General features: G+C 42.9%; 1 protein-coding gene across 3 annotated transcripts; it reads right to left on the bottom strand.

The window, feature by feature from the left end:
- Positions 1 to 2,093: 2,093 nt before the first annotated feature.
- Positions 2,094 to 26,705, bottom strand: LOC135509021 (cryptochrome-2-like). Of its 3 annotated transcripts, none has more exons than XM_064929308.1 (12): positions 26,396 to 26,705; positions 21,694 to 21,802; positions 18,186 to 18,328; positions 16,157 to 16,204; positions 15,701 to 15,885; positions 11,694 to 11,923; positions 11,146 to 11,457; positions 10,051 to 10,202; positions 6,383 to 6,585; positions 4,956 to 5,039; positions 4,461 to 4,654; positions 2,094 to 3,395 (listed from the first exon to the last, which is right to left on the bottom strand). In XM_064929308.1, exons 1-11 carry the CDS (start codon positions 26,551 to 26,553, stop codon positions 4,467 to 4,469), a joined length of 1,812 nt encoding a protein of 603 aa, XP_064785380.1. In that variant the 5' UTR covers positions 26,554 to 26,705; the 3' UTR covers positions 2,094 to 3,395; positions 4,461 to 4,466. The 3 variants fall into 3 exon arrangements, with proteins under 3 accessions (XP_064785380.1, XP_064785383.1, XP_064785381.1); XM_064929311.1 differs by lacking the exon at positions 26,396 to 26,705 and adding an exon at positions 22,129 to 23,781; XM_064929309.1 differs by lacking the exon at positions 16,157 to 16,204 and having other exon boundaries at positions 26,396 to 26,704.
- Positions 26,706 to 27,101: the final 396 nt, after the last annotated feature.

Genomic DNA, 27,101 nt, shown 5'->3' with positions numbered 1-27,101 from the left:
ATTGTTTGTATAATTTGCATATCATTGTATTTAAAATGTGTTTGACTTTCCTTGTCTGTCAGTGTATCAGTGTTTTGTTAGTTGTCATGTTCTCTATTTTGTGTGGACCCCAGGAAGAAGGGGCATCCTAATAAACAAACACAGAGGGATCAAGTCAAAAGACAGACCAGCTCATTTTCCACACAGCATAGATCTCGTCTTCACCACTGGCTCCACCAAGGCACTTGTTTAGTATCTGTATTTGTGTTCCCCCTCTGGTCCGGTATAATGACTGGGGGATGATGGGATGGGGGAGGTGCAGCCCTGCCTGATGGAGAGTAGTGAGACTGGGGAGGGGGAAGAGACTCACCCTCTTAGCCCCAGCCCATCAACCCTGGTTGGGTAGGGTCTCCTCCTGTAAGGCCCTGCCTCCTGTCTGATGGAGGGCTTGGATCGATGCAGCTCTACTCAGGTTGCCTGCCTCCTCCTCCCCAGGACAGCCAGCCATACACAGGCTAAAGGAAGGGAAGTGGTGACCGGGGCAGGCTAAAGGAAGAGAAGTGGTGACTGCCAGGATCAATGGAGCTGCTGCTGAAAGAGTCTTCTCATCATCTTGATCTGAGGGAGGAGGACATGGACGGTCCCTGGCCCTTAGAACATCATGGCTTCCACTGTGTTGTGTAGTATGGTTCATGCCCTGAACAAACTGTGATATGTGTAACGGTGCAGCAGAGATAATTTTCAGCTTACATACGTCTAGTCTATCATGTTTAAAATAATGTGATTTGCTGTCCCTATTGGCAAGTCATGACATGTACACACACTACAACACTGGCTAGCCACTAACACATGCAGAGCTTGTAAAATACAGCTCCTGTAAAGTGAATACACTTACACTAACTCCTATCAATTCAAGCGTTCAACCTCACAAGAAACAGCGGGTAAAATCCCAATATGAAAGTGTGACATTTACTTTACTGTTGTGCCATGTAAATTAAACTGGGTCTGTGTTCATCCATCCTAACAATACCTTCGGTCTTTAGTTTATCAAGTTACAGATTAGGATAATTATACTGTACAGGGAAGCTCAAGTTTCAGTTTCACTGGGACAAGTCTTTACCAGATATCAACATGGTACTTAAAAGACAGCCTTTAGCTCATTTGTCAATCATCCATTTCTCTTTTACTGTAAGAGGATGTTACACAACCATACATTTGTTTCTATCAGAGTGGATAACAGGAGACAAAGACAGAGAGAGAGGACTCTGGCCATTAGTAGTGATCTCTGAGGAGATCACGTCAGTGTTACTGCTGGTCAACAAAGCACTGTTAAACCTCCTCACAGACTACAACTGGCCTGCACAGTAAGACATCATGTACCTCTATAGCTATAACTGATCTGAGCCTAGCCATTAAATAAACAAACCTAAGGCCTTAAAAGTGTTAAATGTTGATTAATCAATATAAGTCATTACAAATCGGTAAGTCAATCCTATTTTCACAAGACAATTAAAAAGGTTGTTGGAGTGAATTTTTATTGGTTGCATCAATTAATAGATATGATCAGCCGACAATAGTTCGAGCTCAGTCCTAGACCTTAGATTCAATACGATCTTGTCTACCAGATACCTAACTTCCAGTATATTCCTGTGTCAACCTACAGCATGTGGCCCTCCAGTGACTAAATGACATAACCTCAAGAAAGAGCTGTAGCCATCCATCCGTAAATATACAACGATGACATTTATTACAAACTACATCTTCTACAGTTATTGTCATCATTACAATAGTGAATTCCAGAACGTAATAGTAAGGTCCATAAAACAATTACAACCAAGAATAGTGAAATGGGTCACAATTCTATCAGGGCTTTAATGAAAATAAACTCCTTTGTACAATTCAAAACAAATAAATACAACTATTAAACAAAAGCTCATCATGGCAACTTAAATTATAGTTAACGTACACTTTTGCTTGGGATGTACAATAGTTGGTGACTGACAAAACGATTAGAAGATGGTGACCGTGTTAATGGAAAATATAAATGGAGTTTGTCTCGGTTAGTATTTCCTACTCAACTTGTTCCCCCACATTGGGAGGGGGGTCCGGTCCGGGGGGGGGGGGGTGTAGCACCAAGATCATTGTTCCTCAAATTGCCTACCAATGAACTTACAATGATCTTAACGCTACCAAGTTTAGGGAAAGTCATGTATGTTTTGACAAAGATATAACAATAATGTATATATAAATAGAGATACACACAAGGCTGATATAACAGACTATAGCTGGAACTAATTTAAATCCTTTACACACATGGTATTTCATTGAAACAAGTCATTATTGTATTAGTCGACAGCATTATCATTAACTGTAGTGTTGAAGCTTGATCGATGGATTCACAAAATCTAAAACATATTGAGCCAAAAGGATTTTCTGTATGTTGATGTGCTACAGAAATGAGAAACGTCCATCAGCAGTTTTGTCCGTACATTTTTTTTTTACATAAGCAACTTATGTGAGAAGTTTAAATGAGGTGAATGGACATTGATGAATGCATATGCATTTTTCATCCGTGTGTGACCGCAGCCTCACTACCCATGATGGGTAGAAACAGGTGGGTGCCGTTCTTTTTCCAGTAAGGTTTGATAGAATATGATTCTCTATAACTTTAATGAAGGGCACCAACAATTGTTGGTTATTTCACTGATTGATAATATATATTCTCTGCCACAGGCAAAATATTAGTTTACAGACCAATCACGTCATTGTGATAGAAGTCAAAATAACATACAGCAAAATAGCAAACAGATATATGGACAGTGGAATCAGAGACACAAACATGTTGAGAATGGAGATGGTTCGCAACATATCCACATCTTTGAAACGCACATAAAAATCGTATCAAATCTTTAGACCATATGACCTGCGTACTTACATGCATGTGTTTTGGTATTATGTGTTCAGTTTTTGGGGGATTTAAAACATTTCCCCCAGTTTGAGATTTGCCCGGTGAGTTCTTAACTCTAAGGTTTGAGGGTCTATTGCAGTCTTAAAAAGAGGTTATTCACACACTAATAAAACGTTGTGGTAAATGTTTTGAATTTATTTTAAATGCTAGATTAGGAAAGCTGAAAGGTGTAAGAACTAACCTTCTTAGAACAAACTTCATTGTAACCTTGCTGTATACACATATATTATTAGCCAGTATGGTACTGTTTTTAACACTGATCTGGAGTTGCTGTTATTCTTAGATTTTAGAAAGTGGTTATGGTTTGTAAAACGCTTTGAGTGTGTGTGTGTGTGTGTGCGCATGTCTGTAAGTGACTCGTCTTGCCACAAGGATAGGGGGTGAGCGCAGGACATCAGAGGTCTTCTGCCCTGTCCTTCTGTTATACACCATCCCACATGGCAAGATCCTAAAGACACAGGCAACAAACCAAAGCTTCAGTTAAAGTCACACTCCTTTTTCACCTCATTAAATCACCAGGAGACAGGATGCAGCTCATCTCAATAGGTGGTAGAAGTGTGACGTTTTTTTGACGTAGATGCAGAAAGTAATGGGTATATTTCCACAACAACTAAGAGTGTTGAAGCACGAAGCGAACCCGTGCACATACTGTGTGTGACTGTGTGAGAGCAAAGTGTTACATCTCACGCATCTCAATATCCTAGCCTATTCATTGATGACCGGCCCTGCTTTGCTGAAGTCGTGAGACATTGCAAGCCAAGAAATTGTGGGATACAGCATTTAACTGCCGATAGACGGGCCTAGTGCATGGTTCTGACGGTCTGCCTGTTGGCCGCCCTACCTATACCGTGCCCCTCCCCTCTCTGTCCCTCACTAGCACGCTATGAAAGATGCAAGTGTTTGTGTTCTCAGAAGTAAGAAAAAAAAAATCTGTCTCCTCCCTTCCAAAAAAAAGTATATATATATTAGGAGTCGATTTCTTGCAGAATCAAATCTTGACACTCAACAGGGAGTCAACACTGGGAGACTGCACAACTACGTCATCGTCGTTAACAGTAAAAAAATAAATGAAAAGGGCCGTTTAAACAGTGATATTTTTTCCATTTGTCACATCCCTAATAAGTGGCCCAGGTATCCTCATGACACGGCACAAGTGAGGGGTGGACCTTTCCTCTTTTGTTCACTATTGCACCTCTAGTGTTCCTGAAGCAAGCGGGGAGGCCGATGACCTCACACCAGATCAACTCCTTGAATGGCTTGAATGGCCTACGTCCAAAAAATTATATTTTGCTCAAAATATTGTTGTTATACCCTTAAGAGTGTTACATTACCATATAAAAGACATTTTGTTTTCCGAAAGGAAAACTTCCAAAATAGCTAAAATCTAACTTCTTACCAACAGCCCAAAAAAAGAGCATCTGAATGATTTGATGACTTCTGAAAAATGAATCTCATCATTTTAAAAAATAATTAAAAGAACAACCCATTGTCTTCAGATAGTTTAGCTAATTACCGTGTGTCACTGCAGATCCACTGGCTGATGCTCTGACTGTTCCTCCCATTGCTCCTGTTGCTGCACCTGGTCTCCTTTGGCAGTGCTGGTGTGCTGGTGTTTTGTGTGGGTGCACATCTGGGTGCTTTGTGGTTCGGAAGACCTGCCTCTCTTCAGAGTGTTGGACTGGGCAGACGAAGTGTGCGGGGGTGACTCTGCATTCAGTAGTTTAGATTAGTAATGTCTATTTCTGTACATATAAATCATTCACTTTCTGTTATAGACATTTCCTTGTCAAGGTGATGAATTGAAACTTTCAGAAAAGAAAAGCCAATGTGTTAGAAGCTTCAAGTGATTCAATTCCAAAATAATTTGCTTGTTTTTTTATTGAACCAACAAAGCAGCAACTAAAATGTGAAAAATGCTGCTTTCTTGACCAGGACTTCCCTGGTTAATTAAAGGATGAAAACATTTTTTTAAAAGACTACAAAATAAGAACTACACCTCCAAACATACCACAGGTGCTGCTACTGGCCTGAGAGTCGTCTGTCGGGGGAGGCTCTGCCTCTTCCTGAATGGTGGGCACAGATGCCAGGAGACCTGACAGACACACACAGACCGGCGTTACGTCAATGTTACCATGGCAACACTGACTGGAAATAGCCTACATAAGGACTGACGCAGAATGAAAACACAAGGGCAAGTCATCCAATGTAAACTGAAAAACAACCATTTTTCTTTTACCACTAGGAGGCTCTCTAGAGCCATAGAATAAACCAGGAGCTGTGCTTCATGAAACAGGATGCTATTCTGTTCTGTTAGACAGACAGCCCCATCCATAAGACAGCAGTCAACAACAGTCATCTACTGCAGTACAATACCTACATCTGTGGTAGACGACCCTGTTCCTCGAGTGACGCAGGGATTGCAGGATATTGTCCAAGCAAGGCACCACACTGACCTACTAAGCTAATTGATCAGTTCAATGATTGCCTCAATTTAGCACACCTGGTCTTCCAGGTCGGTAAAAACATGAAGTGCCTACCCCTGACCTGCATACATACAGATATCTATTCCCTGTAACGGGGACAACATGGATGTACGGTACCGTGGTAACCATAATACTTAATTTTTTTTATTAATTTTACCTTTATTTAACCAGGCAAGTCAGTTAAGAATACATTCTTATTTTCAATGACGGCCTAGGAACAGTGGGTTAACTGCCTGTTCAGGGGCAGAACGACAGATTTGTACCTTGTCAGCTCGGGGGTTTGAACTCACAACCTTCCGGTTACTAGTCCAACGCTCTAACCACTTGGCTACCCTGCCGCTTCTACTACATGATCAGTGAGATGACAGAATGGACAGACAACAGCAGCTCATGACAACAGGTCATCATGACAGTCATGCAGCTCATGACAGGAGGAGTGTGTTGTTGGCAGTAGGAACCATTCAGACTGTCCATCAGAGACCAACATAACAGCTCTTAGAGAAATGACAAGGAGTATGGTGGAGCTGGGGGCCATTAAACGACGACCCATAGGAGGCAAATTGCTGCCGTTATCTCAGCAGGAACTGTGAGAGAACCAGGATGTGGTTTTAGACGAGAGAGCTCCTTTCAGACTATATGAAATGAAACCAAACCATGGTCGTGACTCGTGTTCAATAGGGCAAACCACAGCAAAACGGTTCGCAACGGAGAACAATAATCTGTGGCGTTATTGAAAAAAATAAATAAAAAAACTCCCCCCACTGAACACGACCACTGTAACCAACCTCAGATGTCTCAGCCACATGGGGCCTTTAATGAGGATGGGTGAGGTGGACTTTCTATCGCTGCCGTCTTCAGATCTTGATCCTAGGTTTTTATTGTAAATAACTATGTTCTTAACTTGTTCACCTGTATAAATCAAGGCTAAATAATATAGAAGTTAAAGACTCACTGAGGCCTCTGTAGTGGGAGAGTTGCTGGTAGACCTGCTTCATTCTCTCTATGTTGAGCCTGCTGCCCTCTGCGTGGTTGATCATGGGCTTGGGGTAGTCTACTCCCACGATGCAGTTCGCTGCCTTCTGGACAGACTCTGGGGCTCTCCACGGCTCATAGATGTATCGGTTGGGATAGTCCTTCAACTTAGGAATGTAGCGCCTAGAAGGTAGACAATCACAGATGTTCGAGACATTCATTGTTATTATTTATGCCACTGAATTACATATAGAACTGATTCATATGGTCTCTATGCAGTTTATTCAATTGATTCCATTGGTTGTTTATTCTATTGATTTATGTATTTTGTACTTGAAAAAGAACACCACAAACTGGTCTTTCGAGCCGGATAGGTGCAATTGGCCTGGGACATGACCAGTAGAAACAGGATGCAGTTCATGCAGCATGCCATGCCCCAGACGAGGCACACACGCTGGCAAGAGGACTGGGAAGTCCAGCCGACTGGGGCCATGGAGAGGTTTTACCTCAGGTTCATGTCCAGCAGCCGGAACCAACCCAGCCTCCACGGCTCCAGCCCTAGAGCCAGCTGAGCAGTTGCCAGAGCTGCACCCAGTCTTGCTGTCCAACGCGCTCCGGCCAGCCAACCCGACGCCAGTGGTGCAGCCAGACCAGCGACTGCCACAGAGGCTCAAGCCGTTTCAGCATCTGGCCAAGCTCCATTCCACACTCCAGCCGGTGACACCACGAGCAGCACCGGAGCCAGACGAGCTGTTGCCAGTGCTGAAGCCTGACCAGCAGCTGCCGGCGCTCTGGCATGCTCCACCTCCGCCTGCCACCGGTGCCTGAGCTGGCACCCCAACAGAAACCCCAGCCAGAGTGCCACCTGGACCAGCTGTCACCGGACTCAACCCTGGTTCAGGTCTCTACTGTTAACACAAAATGACCAGTATAACAACATTTACTTCCCCGTATTTCCACAGTACACAGTTGCCGTCACACTCAGGCCAGGTTCATCTCCAGTGAGACTACTGCACAGGCATACTAATAACAGAGCGATAGCACCGCAATAACAGAAATATAAGGACACTTAAACCATGAACTTAATAATCTCCCACTTTTCTTTAAAGACAAATAAAACATCAACAAAATAATTAAAATGACACAAGTTCTCCATTACAAAATGGGTTGTGTGACAAAGTCGCGCCTTAGTGGCGCAGCGGTCTAAGGCACTGCATCTCAGTGCTAGAGGAGTCACTGCAGAACCTGGTTTGATCCTGGGCTGTATCACACCCGGACGTGATCTGGAGTCCCACAGGGCGACGCACTAGTGTCCCAGTGTCGTCCGGGTTAGGGGAGGCCGTCATTGTAAATAAAAATTTGTTCTTAACTGATTTGCCTAGTTAAATAAAGGTTAAAAATGTTTTGGTAGGTTTGTGTCTGTTGATGTGTCCTTTGTCATTTTCAGTAGGAGGCCGATTCTCAGCAACAGCCCCTCCATCTTGTTGATAAATTTACTTTCTGCCGTCTGGAGCGATGGACCCTAACAATAATGCCTCTGTGCCTCACAAATATCACCACACCATCTTGGCCAATGACTACTCTCGGTCCTTTCCACTCTTGACAGTCAACTCATTTGTAGTACACTTTGTTTCCAGTCTCGTACATCTCATTGGTGGGTTGTTTACGTAGAGCCCTGCAAATTCTCTCTGAATACTTCTCGCTGCATGTCGTGCTGAAAGGTGCTGTCCCACCCATGCACTCACACTGGTCCCTTCTAGTGCTGGTGGCTTGTCAACCAGTACCGAGGGAAGATTAGGGTCCTGCCCCAACACTAGTTGCTATGGGCTGTAACTATGAACATTGTGCATTGAGTTTTTTGCCATCAAAGCCCAATCTAGGGCTGTTTTCCAGTCACATCCATTGTCTTGCTTCACTTTCAGCATAATCTCTGAGTGTTTGATTGTCTCTCCAGAATTCCATTGCTTCACGGACTGTATGCAGCATTTGTCTTTACTTCCATGTTGAATTTCTCTCCCATTTCTCTTATTTCATTATTATTGAATTCTCCTCCATTGTCACTGTACAATTTCTGGGTCGGGCCACGCACACATATCCAGGAATGAATGAAGTGCTTGACGATGTCACTGGGTTTCTTTGTAATCACAATGCTTCCAGCACTGAAGCATGTGAAGTGGTGGACTATGGGAAGGTACCACACACTTAGTTCTAGCTCATGTAGATCTACAGCCACTGTTTCATTGTACTTGGACGCCAGTGGCAAACCAACAGCTGGTCTGGGCTTAGGTTTGCTGTATTTCTGACATGTCTCACAGCTGTTAACCATCGGCCGTAGAATGGAAATACTCATCATTATTATTCTCACAACTGCTGAGTCATTTCTGAAGTCTGTCAACTGTAGCATGACCAAACTGTTTGTGAAGTTAACAATACTTTGAGTTTTTCCTCTTGTTCATGTTCGCTGTGTTCAGAATCTCTATGTGCTCCGTGTCAGTCAGAATCACATTTTACATCGACTGTGTGATGTCTGTCTAAAATGTTTACACAATAGGGGCCTAAGGGAGTAAGTTCAAGGGTCACTGGTTGTTTAAAACATCACTGCCATGTCATTGTTGTCTAGTACAGCCCCTGCCTTATTGAGGGAAGCTTTGCTTAATAGTAAGGGGATATCTGTAGGGACCACCTCTGTTTCAATGTGACTCGTAGTCTGACCAATTTTTGCTGGTATCTTAACTCTCTTGGTAGAATGGATAACTCACCCATCTCCAAATTTGAAATCACTGTTGCTTGGTGGGTCAATCATATTTTGTACTTATTTTATATTTATTTCACTGACATAACTATTAAAGACATGTTGCACCACACACTGTGCATTTACATGCAGTATCAATCACAGCAGATCCTAAGGATTCAACTAGAAATATCTCAGTATCAGAAGCAGATTGGCTCTCTCTCTGTTTTTACACATACCTCTGTTAGTTTAACTTGTTCATTTTTATGAGGACAGTCTTTAACCCAAAGGTAAGTGCTTTGACAAATACCACATTCTGATCTCCTTCCATGCCTGTCCAGTGGATTTGTGCTGGGCAAATGCTTTGATCAAAGTTCCCATTCCGTTTCCTTGTTCAAATCCTCCATGTATATTTCCAGTGCTGTATCTCTTGAGCGATAATACCACCGCAAGTGTTAGCTTTTTCTTTATATAATATACACTTAAAACATTAACTTAACACCTACTACATCTGCTGCCTTGCAGATATGCATGACCTGGGCCCAACGCCAGACCCAGCCCTGAATCCAATGCCCGGCACTGTCCAGGACTCACCGGCTGACCAGGTTCCAGTCCTGGGTCCACAGGCAGACACCTAGCACAGCCAGACCCACAACCAGCACTGACGCTCAAACCTGCCGTCAGCCATTAGTGCTCATATCAATGTGTTCTGATATATGCCGGTGTCTTTATTGTGCCTGTATGAGCCTCTATGGATCAATAGTTTATTTAATTATTCAGCCAAAGCACAAACAACGTGGTAATCACGGACCAATCACTGTCCTCTGTCCAATGCCCACAGGTTAGTGTGTGTGTGACGTAGTGTGTGTGTGTGAGACGTAGTGTGTGTGTGTGAGACATAGTGTGTGTGTGTGTACCTGATGTAGTCTCCGCTGGGGTCTGTCCTCCTTCCAAAGCCCACAGGGCAGTAACAGTGGAAGAACTGCTGGAAGAAGGCACTGCAGGAGAGCCACATCCAGCTGCCTGCGTTCACACTCCAGTCTGCATCCAGGAGCAGCTCCTCAAACACCTGACAGGCAGAACCAACCAGCACAGAATACAGTTAGATACCAGTGAAGCGGCACCACTACTGCCTCACGTACGTCTTGATGCTTTGGATATACAGTAAATACCCACGTTTTCCTTGTCAATGTAAACCCCCAATGCCTTTGTGTGTGTAAATGTCCATGTATTTCTGTTATTGGCCTGCTTTATGGAAGTACTAAGGTAAACACTGTGTGTGTTGACAGTCTGTATTCAGTAAAAGCTCTAACACCTGGATAAAGGACTAGAGTTGGACTAGTAACCAAAAGGTTGCAAGATTAAATCCTCGAGCTGACAAGGTAAAAATTGTTCTGCCCCTGAACAAGGCAATTAACCCACTGTTCCTAGGTCGTCATTGAAAATAAGAATTTGTTCTTAACTTACTTGCCTAGTTAAATAACAGTTAAAATACATTAAAAATTTAATCCCAGAACTACCTACGCCAGGGCTCTCCAACCATGTTCCTGTAGAGCTACCATCCTGTAGGTTCACTCCAATCCTAATCTATCACATCTGATTAGAATAATTAGCTGGTTGATAAACTGAACCAGGTTAGTTACAACTGGGGTTGGAGAGAAAACATACAGGAAGGGAACAGGGTTGGACACCCCTGCCCAGATCTACCGACGCTGATGACAAGCTCTATAGGTTACTGCTACATGTCCTCCTAATATACTAAAGCTTCTCCACAACCCTTGTTGTGGTATGGTAGTGCATGTTGGGTGACACTGGTTCTTTCTCAATTACTTTCTTTGATTCCTTGCATGCCTTCTCAAAGCCTATTGCAGGAGAAGGTCAGAGGGGAGACTTTTGATTTTCCCCTCCAATGCATTTGAGAAGGAAAGGGACTGAAGATGCGAGCAACTGAGGAAAGATTAGTCAAGAAAAGTTCATGTAAATGACTGGAGAGGGAAGGGAGTCTAACCTACCCTCATGCCACTCTCCCAGCTTATCCACAGGTCTCCCCGAGTCAGGAAGCAGGCCACTGCGTGTCTGGCCAGGTGGTGGATCCAGCCCTCCTGCCTCAGCTGGGTCATGATAGCATCTATCCAGGGGAAGCCTGTGCTCCCCTCTGCCCACTTGGCCAGGGCCTCAGGGTTATGGTCCCAGGGGATCTGAACACAGATGGGGTTGCCCTCCATCCGGTCGAAGTTAGGGTTGTTGGTTCCCGCTGCATAGAAGAATTCTCTCCACAGGAGCTGGCCGAATAAAGAGAGCGGGGGACTGCAATTCTTCCGTAACTGAGTGGGAAGGATGGATAGAGAAATACCTATCAAAATCACTTCTTACATCAGCAGTTGTGCTTTACAGTAACCCAGCTTGTACCACAGAGAGCATGCAGAAACAAAATTTTATTTTACAATTACATGATCAAACAGCTTCTTTATCCCATTCCAAACAGCAACATGTATTCTTGTAAAAAATGTATTTTTTATTTTTTAAAGATCTCTATTGTGGTGATCAAAGGTCTCGGTACCTTCATGTAGAGTTCCCTCAGGTTGTAGTAGAAGACTCGACATGATAAGCATCCAAAGCGTAGATAGGGGCTGAGGCCCGTGGGACTGGCGATCAGCGAACACATGTTGATCCTGGCTCGCTCAAAGCTAGCTACCCAGGCTTTTCTGTCTAAGTGTTTGTTGAGTCTCTCTAGTGCTTCAGACTCCCCTCCCTTCCACACCGCAGGGTCCAGGCCTTGAGTCTTGAATCCTGGAGAACAGAACAGAGAGCACAGAACAGAAAGCACAGAACAGTCAGATACCATGTGCATTATGACTACATTTAGCCTCAAACACAGTACATGGTGATTAACAGGATGTTACAGTTCTGGAGAACCCAATGGTGTAAATACATTAGCAACAAGAACTATTATACTGTACAAACACTCGATTGTTTTAACATGTGAAAAAATATATATATACTACCAGTCAAAAGTTTTTGAACACCTACTCATTCAAGTTTTTATTTTATTTAGACTATTTTCTACATTGTAGAATAATAGCGAAGACATCAACACTATGAAACAACACATACGGAATCATGTAGCCAAAAAACAAAAAAAACAAAAAAACAATTCAAATACATTTTATATGAGATTCTTCAAGGTAGCCACCCTTTGCCTTGATGACAACTTTGCACACTCTTGGCATTCTCTCAACCCACTTCCCCTGGAATGCTTTTCCAACAGTCTTGGAGTTCCCACATATGCTGAGTTGGCTGCTTTTCTTTCACTCTGCGATCCAACTCATCCCAAACCATCTCATTTTGGTTGAGGTCAGGGGATTGTGGAGGCCAGGTCATCTGATGCAGCACTCCCATCACCCACCTTGGTCAAATAGCCCTTACAAAGCCTGGGAGGTGTGATGGGTCATTGTCCTCTTGATAATCAAATGATAGTGGGACTAAGCGCAAACCACATGTGATGGCGTATCATTGCAGAATGCTATGGTTGCCATGCTGGTTAAGTGTGCCTTGAATTCAAAATAAAAATCACAGATAGCGTCACCAGCAAAGCACCCCCACACCATAACACCTCCTCCATGCTTTATGGTGTGAAAATACACATGCAGAGATCATCCGTTCACCCACACTCAGTCTCACAAAGATAAGGCGGTTGGAACCAGAAATCTCACATTTGGTCTCCAGGTCAAAAGGACAAATTTACACCGGTCTAATGTCCATTGCTCTTGTTTCTTGGCCTAGGGAAGTCTCTTCTTCTTATTGGTGTCCTTTAGTAGTTGCTTCCTTGCAGCAATTCGACCATGAAGGCCTGATTCACACAGCCTACCTTTGAACAGTTGATGTTTGGATGTGTCCGTTACTTGAACTCTTGAGAAGCATTTATTTGGGCTGCAATTTCTGAGGCTGTTAACTCTAATGAACTTATGCTATGCAGCAGAGGTAACTCTGGGTCGTCCATTCCTGTGGCAGTACTCTTCAGAGCCAGTTTCATCATAGTGCTTGATGGTTTTTGCGACTGCATTTGAAAAAAACTTTCAAAGTACTTGAAATGTTCCGTATTGACTGACCTTCATGTCTTAAAGTAATGATGGACTGTTGTTCCTCTTTGCTTATTTTAGCTGTTCTTTCCATAATATGGACGTGGTCTTTTACCAAATAGGGCTATCTTCTGAGAGAAGTCTATGATGAGGGTGACTGGAGTCTTTGACAATGTTTTATGCTTTCCTCTGACACCTGCTAGGATATAGGTCCTGGATGGCAGGAAGCTTGGCCCTAGTGATGTACTGGGCCGTACGCACTACCCTCTGTAGCGCCTTACGTGCAAATGCAGAGCAGTTGCCATACCAGGTGATGATGCAACCGGTCAGGATGCTCTCGATGGTGCAGCTGTAGAACTTTGAGGATCTGGGGACCCATGCTAAATCTTTTCAGTCTCCGGAGGGGGAAAAGGTGTTGTTGTGCCGTCTTCACGACTGTCTTGGTGTGTTTGGACCATGACAGTTCAGGAACTTGAAACTCTCGACCGGCTCCACTACAGCCCCATCGATGTTAATGGGGGCCTGTTCAGCCCTTCTTTTCCGATAGTCCACGATCATCTCCTTTATTTTGATCACATTGAGGGAGAGGTTGTTGTCCTGGTACCACACTGCCAGGTCTCTGACCTTCTCCCTATAGACCATCTCATCATTATTGGTGATCTGGCCTACCACTGTTGTGTTGTCAGCTAACTTAATGATGGTGTTGGAGACGTGTTTGGTCATGCAGTCGTGGGTGAACAGGGAGTACAGGAGGGTACTAAGCACACACCCCTGAGGATCAGCATAGCAGATGTGATGTTGCCTACCCTTACCACCTGGTTGCGGCCTGTTAGGAATTCCAGGATCCAGTTGCAAAGGGAGGTGTTTAGTCCCAGGGTCCTTAGCTTGGTAATACGCTTTGTGGGCACTATGGTGTTGAATGCTGAGCTGTAGTCAATTAACAGCATTCTCACATAGGTGTTCCTTTTGTCCGGGTGGGAAAGGGCGGTGTGGAGTACGAGTGAGATTGCATCATCTGTGGATCTGTTGGGCGATATGCGAATTGGAGTGGGTCTAGGGTATCTGGGAGGATGCTGTAGATGTGAGCCATGACCAGCCTTTCAAAGCACTTCATGGCTACCGACGTGAATGCTGTGGGGCGGTAATCATTTAGGCAGGTTACCGTCGCTTCCTTTGACACAGGGACTATAGTGGTCTGCTTGAAACATGTAGGTATTACTGTTAAGGGATTTTTATGAATAATGACTAAATTATATATACAGTGGGGCAAAAAAGTATTTAGTCAGCCACCAATTGTGCAAGTTCTCCCACTTAAAAATATGATAGAGGCCTGTAATTTTTTATCATAGGTACACTTCAACTATGACAGACAAAATGAAAAAAAAATCCAGAAAATCACATTGAAGGATTTTTAATTAATTTATTTGTAAATTATGGTGGAAAATAAGTATTCTGTATTAAGCGAGTCACTGGTACTTCCTGTTTTAGTTTTTGCTTGTAAGCAGGAATCAGGAAAGAATTATGGTCCGATTTGCCAAATGGAGGGCGGGGGAGAGCTTTGTACGCATCTCTGTGTGTGACATTTTGTATGCATCTCCTCTCATGTGACATGCTGGTAAAAAAATTGCTAAAACGGATTTCAATTTCCCTGCATTAAAGTCCTTGACCACTAGGAGCACTGCTTCTGGATAAGCATTTTCTTGTTTGCTTATGGCCTTATACAGCTGGTTGAGTGCGGTCTTAGTGCCACCATCGGTTAGTGGTGGTAAATAGACCGTTACGAATAGTATAGATGAGAACTCTTGGTAGATATTGTGGTCTACAGCTTATCATAAGGTAATCTACCTCAGGCAAGCAATACCTCGAGACTTCTTCAATATTAGACATCACGCACCAGCTGCTATTGACAAATAGACACACACTCCCTCCCCTCGTCTTACCAGATGTAGTTTCTCTGTTCTGCCGTTACCATGGAAAATCCCGCCAGCTCTATATTATCCGTGTCATCGTTCAGCGATGACTCAGTGAAACATAAGATATTACAGTTTTTAATGTCCCGTTGGGAGTATAATCTTGATCATAGGTCATCCATTTAATTTCCCAATGATTGCACGTTGGCCAATAGAACAGATGGCATTGGGAGTTTACTCACTTGCCTACGAATTCTCAGAAGGCAGCCCGACCTCTGCCCCATTTTTCTCCATCTTTTCATTCCAACATATGATTCCATTTGTGCCATTTCATAGTTGATGTTTTAACTATTATTCTACAATGTAGAAAATGGTACAAATAAAGAAAAACCCTTGAATAAGTATGTGTTCTAAAACATTTGACTGGTAGTGTATATGGTACACCCAAGTCAAAATGACAATCCATAATTGAATGTCATTCTCTTACATGGTCTGGATGGAGTCTATGCTGGGTTACTGTAAATGCATTGATTGCTGATATCAAAGGAGTATTAAAATACATCTGATTGATTGATTACCAAGCTCTTCCAGAGAGGGGACACTGTAGTGTTCGTCGTGGTTATCAGCGATCTTCGTCCGACAACTGCCCATCTGTTCTTGTGTGATGGTGGGCAGGGGTTTCATAGGCAGCTCAAGCCTGTTCACTAAGGCCTGGAACCTCTTGAAGGTCAGCGGAGGACTGCCGTTGTTCATCTCAACGATCCTGATAACAGTAGAAACATGAAGGATCGTGAGATTAAAACACATTGAGATACGGGACCGTATTCATAAAGCGTCTCAGAGTAGGAATGCTGATCTAGGATTAGGTCCTCACCCTGCCCGTTATCTTATTCATTACGATGTAAAAGGCTAAACTGATCGTAGATCAGCACTTCTAAATCAGACGTTTTGTGAATACCAGGCCCGAGGTAACTTTGTTGAAATGTCCATAATAATACTGCTGTGGTGAAGTGATGCTGTTGAGGAAAACGCACGGGTGATTCTTGACCGCGAGTGGAGGGCAGTTGTTCATCTCAATGATCCTGAAGATGATGGTGTAAATGTAGAGGTAGAAATTATGAAAATGTCATTTCAGGATTAAAACAGAGCATTACTTGTTGAAAGGCCAATTGATACTGATGTGGTGATCTTTGCACTTCAGGAAACTGGTGGGGTAATTAACTGGCCGGTAACTCATTTCTCAGCACAAATCAAAACAATCAATACAGTTCTACTTTTCAGTCGACATGATGTAGTTTTGACATTCTGTACCATCTAAAAACCTATACAGTATAAATTATTGATAGTCAACATAATAATGGTACTGGATTGGATCACAGTTATCAAGCTGTTATGCATCTTTTCTATTACCTCATATAGCCCTGATATACATAAAGTACTTAAACGTATTTAAAAAATAATCATCTGGCAACACCTGGACTCATAACAGAGCAAAGCATTGTTGGTGAGATTGGCTCAAACACATCAAGGAAATATATTCCACAATTAATTTTTAACCAGGCAAACCTGTTAATTGAAATGCATTCCAGGAGACTACCTCATGAAGCTGGTTGAGAGAATGCCAAGACTGTGTAAAGCTGTCATCAAGGCAAAGGGTGGCAATTTTCAAGAAAATATATTTTGATTTGTTTTACACTTTTTTGGTTACTACACGATTATGTGTGTTATTTCATTTTTGAGGTCTTCACTATTATTCTACAAATGTAGAATCATGTAGTAACAGTAAACAAAGAAAAACCCTTGAATGAGTAGGTGTGTCCTAACTTTTGACTGGTACTGTAGTTATCCCCTAACCATGGCCTGATTATGTTACAGCGTGAATCTTATAAAATAGGTCCCATCTTACGCAACGCTCATATATATTGGCACTGTTTGGGCCCTTTTAGGTCTTCTTATTGGATCAACTCATATTGTGGGTTGGGCCGAGTAGGCGTCAGGAGCCCCCATGTGTCTCCAGCAGCAATGTGGTTGTGATGGCTGAGCACTGCCACCCCACCTGTCCGCCACGCACATGTCTGCCACAGTGACTGCCTCCCTGCTCAGCCATTTCCTCCTCCCACTGCCTGGAGCCTGCACATGTTGTGTGGTGTGACAGTTAGTTACATTAACCCGCCACTAGGAAGCGTCACAGAGCTATGGGATTCTATGGGACTGTGTATTTGTGGGAAGTAGAACATCAAAACTCTTTTAGCTCATTCTACATCAGTGCTTTTCCCCTTTGAGCTCTGAAGCACTGCTTACAGCATGTGTCTTTACAGCATGAAATCACAACTATGTTACCCACTGCATTGTTCTCTAGTTTGACTTCCGGTGGTATACTGACATCACTTAGCCTACTGGATAGACAGACACAATAGACTCTCAAAATCTTATGGACTTCTCTCTGGTCAAACAATCTGTTAATTCAGCAATTTACAGTATTGCTGGGGTAAGTTTATTTCCCACACTGTTCTGTTGTTGTTGTGACGACACCAGACTGTCAGCTGGCTGTCTCCATGACATAACATGTAGCATCATCTCAGATGTGTTACAGCACCACAGCAGTAAGGTTTCCCCTGGGACACACTGTGCTCTGGTTTATCCAATAAGGTGTTGAATAGGGAAAGGGGGATACCTAGTCAGTTGTACAATTGAATGCCTTCAACCAAAATGTGTCTTCCGCATTTAACCCAACCTCTTTGAATTAGAGGTGCAGAGGGCTGCCTTAATCGACATCCACGTCTTCGGCACCCGGGGTACAGTAGGTTAACTGCCTTGCTCAGGGGCAGAATGACAGATTTTTAATAGCACTGGGAACAGAGTGAGCTCAACATTCAAATTATTAGGTAAGCACTAGCCTGATCCCAGATCTGTTTGTGACGTCTTGACAACTCCTATGGTCATTGTCCTGAGGCTACACAGGACAAAAATGATTTGGGACTAGGTTAGATAAGCAGTATAATGGGGAAATAAACATTTGACTTATTGGACCCTTCCTAATGAGTGTGACAGTCAGTGACTAACCTGTCCAAGTTGTAGAGTGTGTGAGAATTCCTCACTATGGTCTCCACTCCAAACTCCTGGGCCATTTTAATGATGGCTCCATCTCTCTCCTTCCCATAGGGCTCAGAGTCATACTCAAAGGTCAACCGGGTGACGTTCCACTCCTACAGACAGGAGCAGAGAGAGATGGGGAGAGAGAGGGGGATAGAGGTGGAAATGAGAGAGGATGAAAGATAATACATGTTAAGTCACAATGGAAAGCCAACTGTGGTTGAGATCATTTCTCTGATGTTATTGGGACAACACCTTATCTCCCAGACATGGGCCTAAAGATCTGTGAACAGTACACATTATCATTACAATCTAGTCTACATGGCAGGTGGCTAGAGTCTAGGCTACACAAAGGGGAACGGTAAACAAAAACAGGATTCTCCGTCAGTGCTTGCTGAAACAAGTGGTCAGCGTAGGTCACAGAACCTTCTAAAACATCCTACTTGTTGAAGCAGCGGCTGAATAAATGCAGCAATGCATGCTGCTTCAGTGCACCGTTCCTATAGTGATCTGCAGAACAATTTGATCACTATAACCACATTCACTAGGTCTATAGACACCAGAGGGCACTGTATCTGCAATGCAGTTATTGTAGTTTATCGACATCCGACCTCTATAGCGTTTCCTCCATCTATAGTAGGCCCTGCTGCTGAACACATGATAATGAGAGCTTAGTGCTGAAAGTGAAACGTACCGAGTGCCCTCTCCGCCTCTCCTCAGACCTGATGGACTCTTACATAAACAACCCTTTCTCCAACCTGCTGGTCAGTGCGTCACCCACTACACGTATTCTAGCACTGTAAACTGGACAGCTGAAAAACTAAAGTGTGGCGAAGTGGTAATTCAGAAGCAAATATCTTCCCGAATTACCGTATTATGACAAGCAGCCTTGACAGAGGCAATGAGGTGATGTGTATGGCTCTCCTCTTAGTCATCAACCTTCATAGAGGTGAATTGATACCTGCAAAATAAGTCCCATTTCTCAGAAGTGAGAACAGGTGTGTGGATGTGCAGAGTGTTTGGTCCTGGCAGAAGATCATTTGTTCTTTACAGTTTGTTCAGTGTTCCTTGATTTACTTACCAACTGTACCATTGGCTGTATTTCCTAAATGTTCCCGGAGAGACAAAAATGGTGATCCATCAGCTTGTCTCATGCATGACCAAACTTCATTGTCAGATTAAAATGAGTATATATGGTAGAAAATGTGGGTAATTAATAGGGATGTAATGATTAACAGAGAAACATTTGAACTGGGGACCGATGAGTAAGAGACGATCGATTCAAACATTACGAATTGTCAGTTCACACTATTTTTTTTCTCAAATTACTACGCCTTCCGAAAATACCTAATCTTTTGTGACAACTGTGTCCTCTCCTTCAGTGTTGAACTAATCATGTTATTATGTTGACAGTCACTGATCTACAAGTCATTTTGCATGCCAAACAACCCCAGGGAATATCAGTAGTCTAGTCAAACTGGGTGCTTTGTGCAACTCTGCGCGCTGACCAACAACAGATAGGCCTTTCCCCTGATCTGACACATCTGCACAGCACCTTCAGCAGTCAAATGTTTGTGCAATGGCTTGCACAACAGTATACTTTCTTAGTTGAGTGGCAACCAGTGAAATTTGCTAGGTATTAAAAAAAATCAAAATCAAATGCACTGTAGAAAATTGTGTTTAACGAGAATAAAAGTAGCCTAAGCTACTGCCGGAGAAAACTCATTTGGCTATACATGTCGATTTAGGAAGTAAACATTTATTCTTATTCAAATCATATTTTCCCTAACCCAAAAGTACTATTAAGTAGTTTTTAGGAGCATATTTTTTTTTACAACTTATACATTTCACTCCATACATTTTCCCTGACACCCAAAAGTACTTGTTACACTTTGAATGCTTCGCAGGGGAGAAAAATGGTTCAATTCACACACTTATCAAGAGAATATCCCTGGTAATCCTACTGCCTCTGATCTGGCGAACTCACTAAACACACGCTTCGTTTGTAAATTATGTCTGAGTGTTGGCGTGTGCCCCTGGCTATCCGTAAATTTAAAATAAAAAAAATAAAAATGGTGCCTCTGGGTTTGCTGAATATAAGGAACTTGAAATTATTTATACCTTTAATTTTGAAACTTAATAATATTTCAAACCAAATTGTTTTAGACTAATACAAGTAGTATTTTACTGGGTGACTTTCACTGGAGTCATTTTCTATTAAGTTAACTTCCACTGCCTAACCCTTAAGCCTAAAATTGCATTTGAACAAATTCAAGACATTAAAAATGTAGTATTGTTTTACTATCTTGTCAGGATATACACACATGACATGAGTCAGCTCAGACAAATCCAGCCCATGAGCTCCATCAGCAGCAGATTGTGACTTTAGAATGGAAAATTAATGTGTTTTGTGCATCGAATTGATTCGTTCATCTAATCAAACCACATAGTCTCAAACTAAATCGTATCGCTACTGTGTCGTACCACAGATCCTAATCGAATTGTCTTGAAAGGGAACGATGCACATCCATAGTAAGTAAGCAGGTTTGTGTTCTCTGTAAGAATGCATATTCTCAGAACCCATTGCTATTTCTTTGGGGCGAACTTTGAGGTGGGTGGGTGGTAGGCTGTGTAGTATTAGGGCTACAGTTGTCTTCTGAGAAACTAAGCCTATTGATGGACCCAAATAGGCCTATAAATGCCCAAATTCATGTGCCATCACTATTAAAAACAAAACGGGGATTGAGTTTTACAATTTGGGTTATGGAACGTCTAGTAGGGCCGGGACGTACCAGTATCGCGATACTTACTAGTATTAAAACATAAATCTGCAGCTTAACTATACAATAATGAGGATAATATTATGTTACTCATGGTCATATCTTTTGTGAGTGGAGCTCAAAGGTAACCCTTCCAAAACAATACAAAACCTTTTGTCAGACAGTTAGGGTGACAATTCTCACATTGCAGTATTACTCAAATGCATGGCTCTGTAGAATACTATTGTGATAATCCGAATGAAGCCATACCACGGAAGATGTTCACTGCAATTACCCATGATTCAAGGTGTAGTGTACAATTAATACACCCACTGATTCCAGTCATTACGGAGTAGTAGCCTGGTCTACCTCACATCCAGGTAGGAAAATACTTGCATATCGACAAAGCTGGCAATGTGAGAATGAGATAGTTCAATTGTCTTGTGCTAAAGTACAGTAAGTGCATAAGTTTAGGCCTATATGTTTTTTGATGCTCGCAACTGTAGGCTTATGAGCTTTTCCTGGACCCAATTCAATGAAAATGAATTTTACATAAAGTAGTATAACCCCAAATCAAAGCTGTAGGGCTAACCGTGACTTGGCTAACCGTGACTTGGCTAACCGTGACTTGGCTAACCGTGACTTGGCTAACCGTGACTTGGCTAACCGTGACTTGGCTAACCTGTGACTTGGCTAACCTGTGACTTGGCTAACCGTACCTTAAAGAGACTGGGAAACACGTTAGCAGGTTGGCCTCGCACCACAAACAGCCTAGAATCGAGCTTCCTCAAACTGCTGTCCAGGTCCTCCAAAGACTCCAGCAGAAACCTGTGAAAAGAAGATCTCAACCAATCAACAAATGTGAACATTTCTTTTAACAAGGAAATGTGTCATTGTCACAGAGCTCTTAAAAAAACAAATTCGAAACTTAGATAGGGCCGGGACTATAACAGTATTGTGGCAAGGAAACAAAACACAAATTGGATTTCACTTCTTTAGGAAAACAACCCTAATGTCACATGTATTTATTTTCCAGGCTAAAACACACAAACACAATATTTTAAAGAAACAAGGAGTTTGATCTGCTTCATTTTTCATTTTGGCCATGGAAAAAAATAATAGCGATACTGGTATCGTCCTGACCGTAAACTTACACGCTTTTTTAGACTAACACAGTATGTGTTGCCAGCGCAGTCTGTCCTTAACATCAGATTTGGCCTTGGATGTGGTGACTTGTGGACAGCGGTTGACAGTGGCAACCGTATAGAATAAAGAAACCTTACGAGGAACTCGCTGGGCCCATATAGAAGGATCCCCATTATCATCTGGTAGCCAGCCACAACAGGATACATAGATGGGAGAATAGGAGAGCCACAACAGGATACATAGATGGGAGAATAGGAGAGCCACAACAGGATACATAGATGGGAGAATCGGAGAGCCACAACAGGATACATAGATGGGAGAATAGGAGAGCCACAACAGGATACATAGATGGGAGAATAGGAGAGCCACAACAGGATACATAGATGAGAGAATAGGAGAGCCACAACAGGATACATAGATGAGAGAATAGGAGAGCCACAACAGGATACATAGATGGGAGAATAGGAGAGCCACAACAGGATACATAGATGGGAGAATAGGAGAGCCACAACAGGATACATAGATGGGAGAGCCACAACGGGATACATAGATGGGAGAATAGGAGAGCCACAACAGGATACATAGATGGGAGAATAGGAGAGCCACAACAGGATACATAGATGGGAGAGCCACAACAGGATACATAGATGGGAGAATAGGAGAGCCACAACAGGATACATAGATGGGAGAATAGGAGAGCCACAACAGGATACATAGATGAGAGAATAGGAGAGCCACAACGGCTTGGCCCACCCACATACAGTTCAACTTCAGTGTTTCCACACTGCCTTCGGAAAGTATTCAGACCCCTTCACTTTTTGTTACATTACAGCCATATTCTAAATTGATTTAATAAAAACATTTCCTCGGCCATCTACACACAATACCACATACTGACAAACCCCATACTGAAATTTTAGCAAATGTATTCAGAATAGAAATACCTTATTTAGATAAGTATTCAGCCCCTTCGCTATGACACTCGAAATTGAGCTCTGGTGCATCGTGTTTCCACTAATCATCCTTGAGATGTTTTTACAACTTGATTGAGTCCACCTGTGGTAAATTCCATTGATTGGACATGATTTGGAAAGGCACACACACACCGGTCTATATGAGGTCCCACAGTTGACATGTCTGAGCAAAAACCAAGCCATAATTTTGTCAAGGCACAGATGTGTGGAAGAGTACCAAACAATTTCTCCAAGAACACTGTGGTCTCCATCCTTCTTAAAAAGTTTGAAACCACCAATACTTTTTCTAGAGCTGGCCGCCCAGCTAAACTGAGCAATCAGGGGAGAAGGGCCTTGGTCAGGTGACCAAGTACCCGATGGTCACTCTGACAGAGCTCTTTATGGTAGTGGCCAGACTGAAGCCTCTCCTCTGTAAAAAAGGCACATGACAGCCCGCATGGAGTTTGCCAAAAGGCACCTAAAGACTCCCAGATCATGAGAAACAAGATTCTCTGGTCTGATGAAACCAAGATTGAACTCTATGGCCTGAATGCCAAGCGTCACGTCTGGAGGAAACCTGGCACCATCCCGCCGGTGTAGCAAGCATCATGCTGTGGGGATGTTTTTCAGCGGCAGGATCGAGGGAAAGATGAACGGAGCAAAGTAGAAAGATCCTTGATGAAAACCTGCTCCAGAGAACTGAAGACCTCAGACTGGGACGAAGGTTCACCTGCCAGCAGGACAACAACCCTAAGCACACAGCCAAGACAACGCAGGACTGGTTTTGGGACAAGTCTCAATGTCCAGCCAGAGCCTGGACTTGAACATGATCAAAGGAAATAGCTGTGCAGCAACGCTCCCCATCCAACCTGACAGAGCTTGAGAGGATCTACAGAGAAGAATGGGAGAAACTCCCCAAATACAGGTGTGCCAAGCTTGTAGTGCCATACCCAAGAAGACTCGATTCCTTAATTGCTGCCAAACAAAGTACCGATTAAAGGGTCTAAATACTTATGTAAATGTCTCTGGTCATAGGAGCAACATGGAATTTGTGCAGATGTGGTGCAACTCGAATTTCGCCGTGAGGTGGAAGACTGTCCCCTCTGGTCAGTCTTAACGGAGGAAAGGAAGGAGAGAGCAGGGACCGTGAGAGGTGGTGGACCGTCTGCGGCTTTCTCCATTCCTCCGCTGAGATCCGACTGGGAAAGGAGTTGAATGGTCAAACTCGGAATTCCAATTTAAAAAACGGGCATCTTTCTATAGCTCCGACTTTCCGACCTGAAGTTCACGGATGTCACGATCTGACCACTTTTTCCCCTGAGTTCCCAGTTGTCCTGAAAGCACCATGCCCATCAGATGCAGGTACCATCCGTCCAGTAAAATAAAAAAAGCAAATTTGCAAATTATTTATATTTATGCTCTTTCGTTTGTTTAACGCCATTTCACTTGTAGGGTGTTGCGCTAGTCTGTTGCGCTTGTTGAGGTTATCATGAGCAAGACAACATTGAGGTGGTGTTTTTTGTCGGTAGCGGTCTTTCTCCAATAGCGCGCACTGGCACCCACCAAGTCGGGCATATTAATTGAGTGAATTGTTTTCCCTTTGTTTATCAATGTATTACAGACTGAAACAATGGGTTTCTCTTATCTTGAATGGATGTCCTATTTTGCTATCTCCCAAAATAAAGGCGATTTCTGACTAGAGACTAGGCTCTCAAACTTTCGGGTTGTGAAACCCTCCCTATGTTCTCCATCCAGTCAGACAGTACGAAGGATAGGCTAAAACAGCTTCTCCAGCAGAAATCCCCGATCACACTTGTAGGCGATGTTGGCGAACTAAACTCATGCGTAGGAACACGTCGTACGGGCTAACGGTCATCTCGCGCATGTGCAGAGCCGTCAAATCCTTATACACATTTGGGTGTATAAAGCAGTCGGAACGAGAAACACAAGCATTTCACCGGCATTAACATCTGCTAACCATGTTTATGTGACGAATAACATTTGATTTGAAATCAAAAGGGACAGTTGCTGTTAAAGGATAGTTACATTTGTTTTTGAAAAACAATATAGGAAAATGTATCAGTTTGTCACTTCCACGAGGTTGGAGTAATAACATGTTCAACTACTTAAGTCATTGGCTCGAATCTAGCTTGGTCCTTTAGATTTTTCTTCTCAAACCCTGACCTGGTCGGTTTGGTCTGTTTCGCAAGCATTCCTGGAAGTCTCTGGATTTAGCTTCAAACACACCGACGGGGTTATTGCATTTCGGTACACCAGAATTACATACATTTCAAATTAAACACCGCGTTTGCCTTTATAATTGAACCTTTATTTAACTAGACAAGTCAGTTAGGAACAAATTCGTATTTACAATGACGACCTACACCGGTCAAACACAGACGACACTAAACAAACTGTGCAATGTCCTATGGGACTCCCAATCACAGCCAGTTGTGATACAGCCTGTATTCGAACTGTAGTGACGCCCCTAGTACTGAGATGCAGTGGAATTGCATTAGAGGCAGTGCGTACGTCAAACTAGATGAGTTTGATGGCTTGACAGAAATAAAGGCGATTGACAGAAATGGTAGCAGAAGGTGATGTTATACTTTTGTTACATACAGTTCCAGATGATACTGCGTAATATTTTGCGCAATGACACTGTCGGTGTGTTCGAAGCGTTAGAAATGATGTGGTCCAGTAGCTGAACGAGATTGCATGAAGATGACTATAACGTAATGACATATACGATTTATAGTGTAATGACATTTGTTACGATGTAAACGGGCCTCGTGCACACCGGTTGCTTTACACTGTATGTGTTCCGGAAGAAGTCCATTCGTTTAATTGGGAGGCAATCTAAACCGCTGCAACTCTTCTGCTGGACTAGGTTGCGGTGCGTGGCAGTGTTGGCTTTTTTTTCTCTCTCCAATTTGTGCGCTGTTTTGCAGTACAAGTTGTAAACTACCGAAGAAGTTGCTAATTTGTAGAGTGATTATTTTTGTTGTGATGAGGAGCAAGACAATGCCCGATGCGTTGCCAGCATTTTCAGTGATGCAGATGTGCATCGCTTTTCCACTAGCTAGTTAGTCTATGCTTCCTCAAATTCTTATTTTCAATGACGGCCTACCCCGGCCAAATCTGTACAACTGGGACTCCCAATCACGGCCGGATGTGATACAGTCTGGAGTCGAACCAGTGACTGTAGTGGGACGCCTCTTGCACTGAGATACAGTGCCTTACGGGGCCACTCTGATTATACAGCTAATAATTTCATTAAGTTATAGTTAGTCGTTTTAGTAATGTGTGCATTGACACTGACCTCCATCTGTTGATGCCGACGTTGGCGGAACCAGCAAACCACGGATCCAAAATATAAACACATCGCACAGTGTCCGCGCTATTTAGAGCTTCCTGTAAAGCCGGATTATCGTGTAACCGCAGTCCCTTACGAAACCAATGCACTGAATTCACAACCATGATTCCAAGCTAGTCCATAGTAATACCAAAAATAACTAATTGAATCAAGATAAATCCTAAAATGTCTTCATTTTACGATGTAACAGACACGCTTTCAGTCCTGTCAACAACACCAATAAATGTGGAACTGACGGATCCAAAGCACTACTACGTAACCACTTTCTTCTTCTCTCTTCCCCCATTGGTCAGAGAGTGACCGTTTAGCTCAGCGTCAATTGGTTGCTTCGCACGTGTTATATCAGAATGCCACGTTTTCTGAAAGCCGAACCCTTCTTATTAAAGCTCAATGCGTGGAACACAGGTAGAATGATCGTTAGTTATAAATGTTAAATTCTAATTGTTTTTTGTTGATGTTGTTTTTGGTCTTCTTACTTTTGTTTATTTCACTTGCTTTGGCAATGTAATCACATGTTTCCCATGGCAATAAAGCCCATTTGAATTGAATATAACACAGAGGAAGCCGTGAAGGGAGAGGGATAACTGGGCCCAACACCTGTCTTCTCTAGCAGGTGGCATTTTTTTTACACACAAAGTGATGAGTTTTTGTA

The sequence above is a fragment of the Oncorhynchus masou genome, chromosome 22 (assembly GCF_036934945.1).
Source record: "Oncorhynchus masou masou isolate Uvic2021 chromosome 22, UVic_Omas_1.1, whole genome shotgun sequence".
Classification (NCBI taxonomy): Eukaryota; Metazoa; Chordata; class Actinopteri; order Salmoniformes; family Salmonidae; genus Oncorhynchus; species Oncorhynchus masou.
This window is presented reverse-complemented; position numbering and strand designations above follow the sequence as displayed.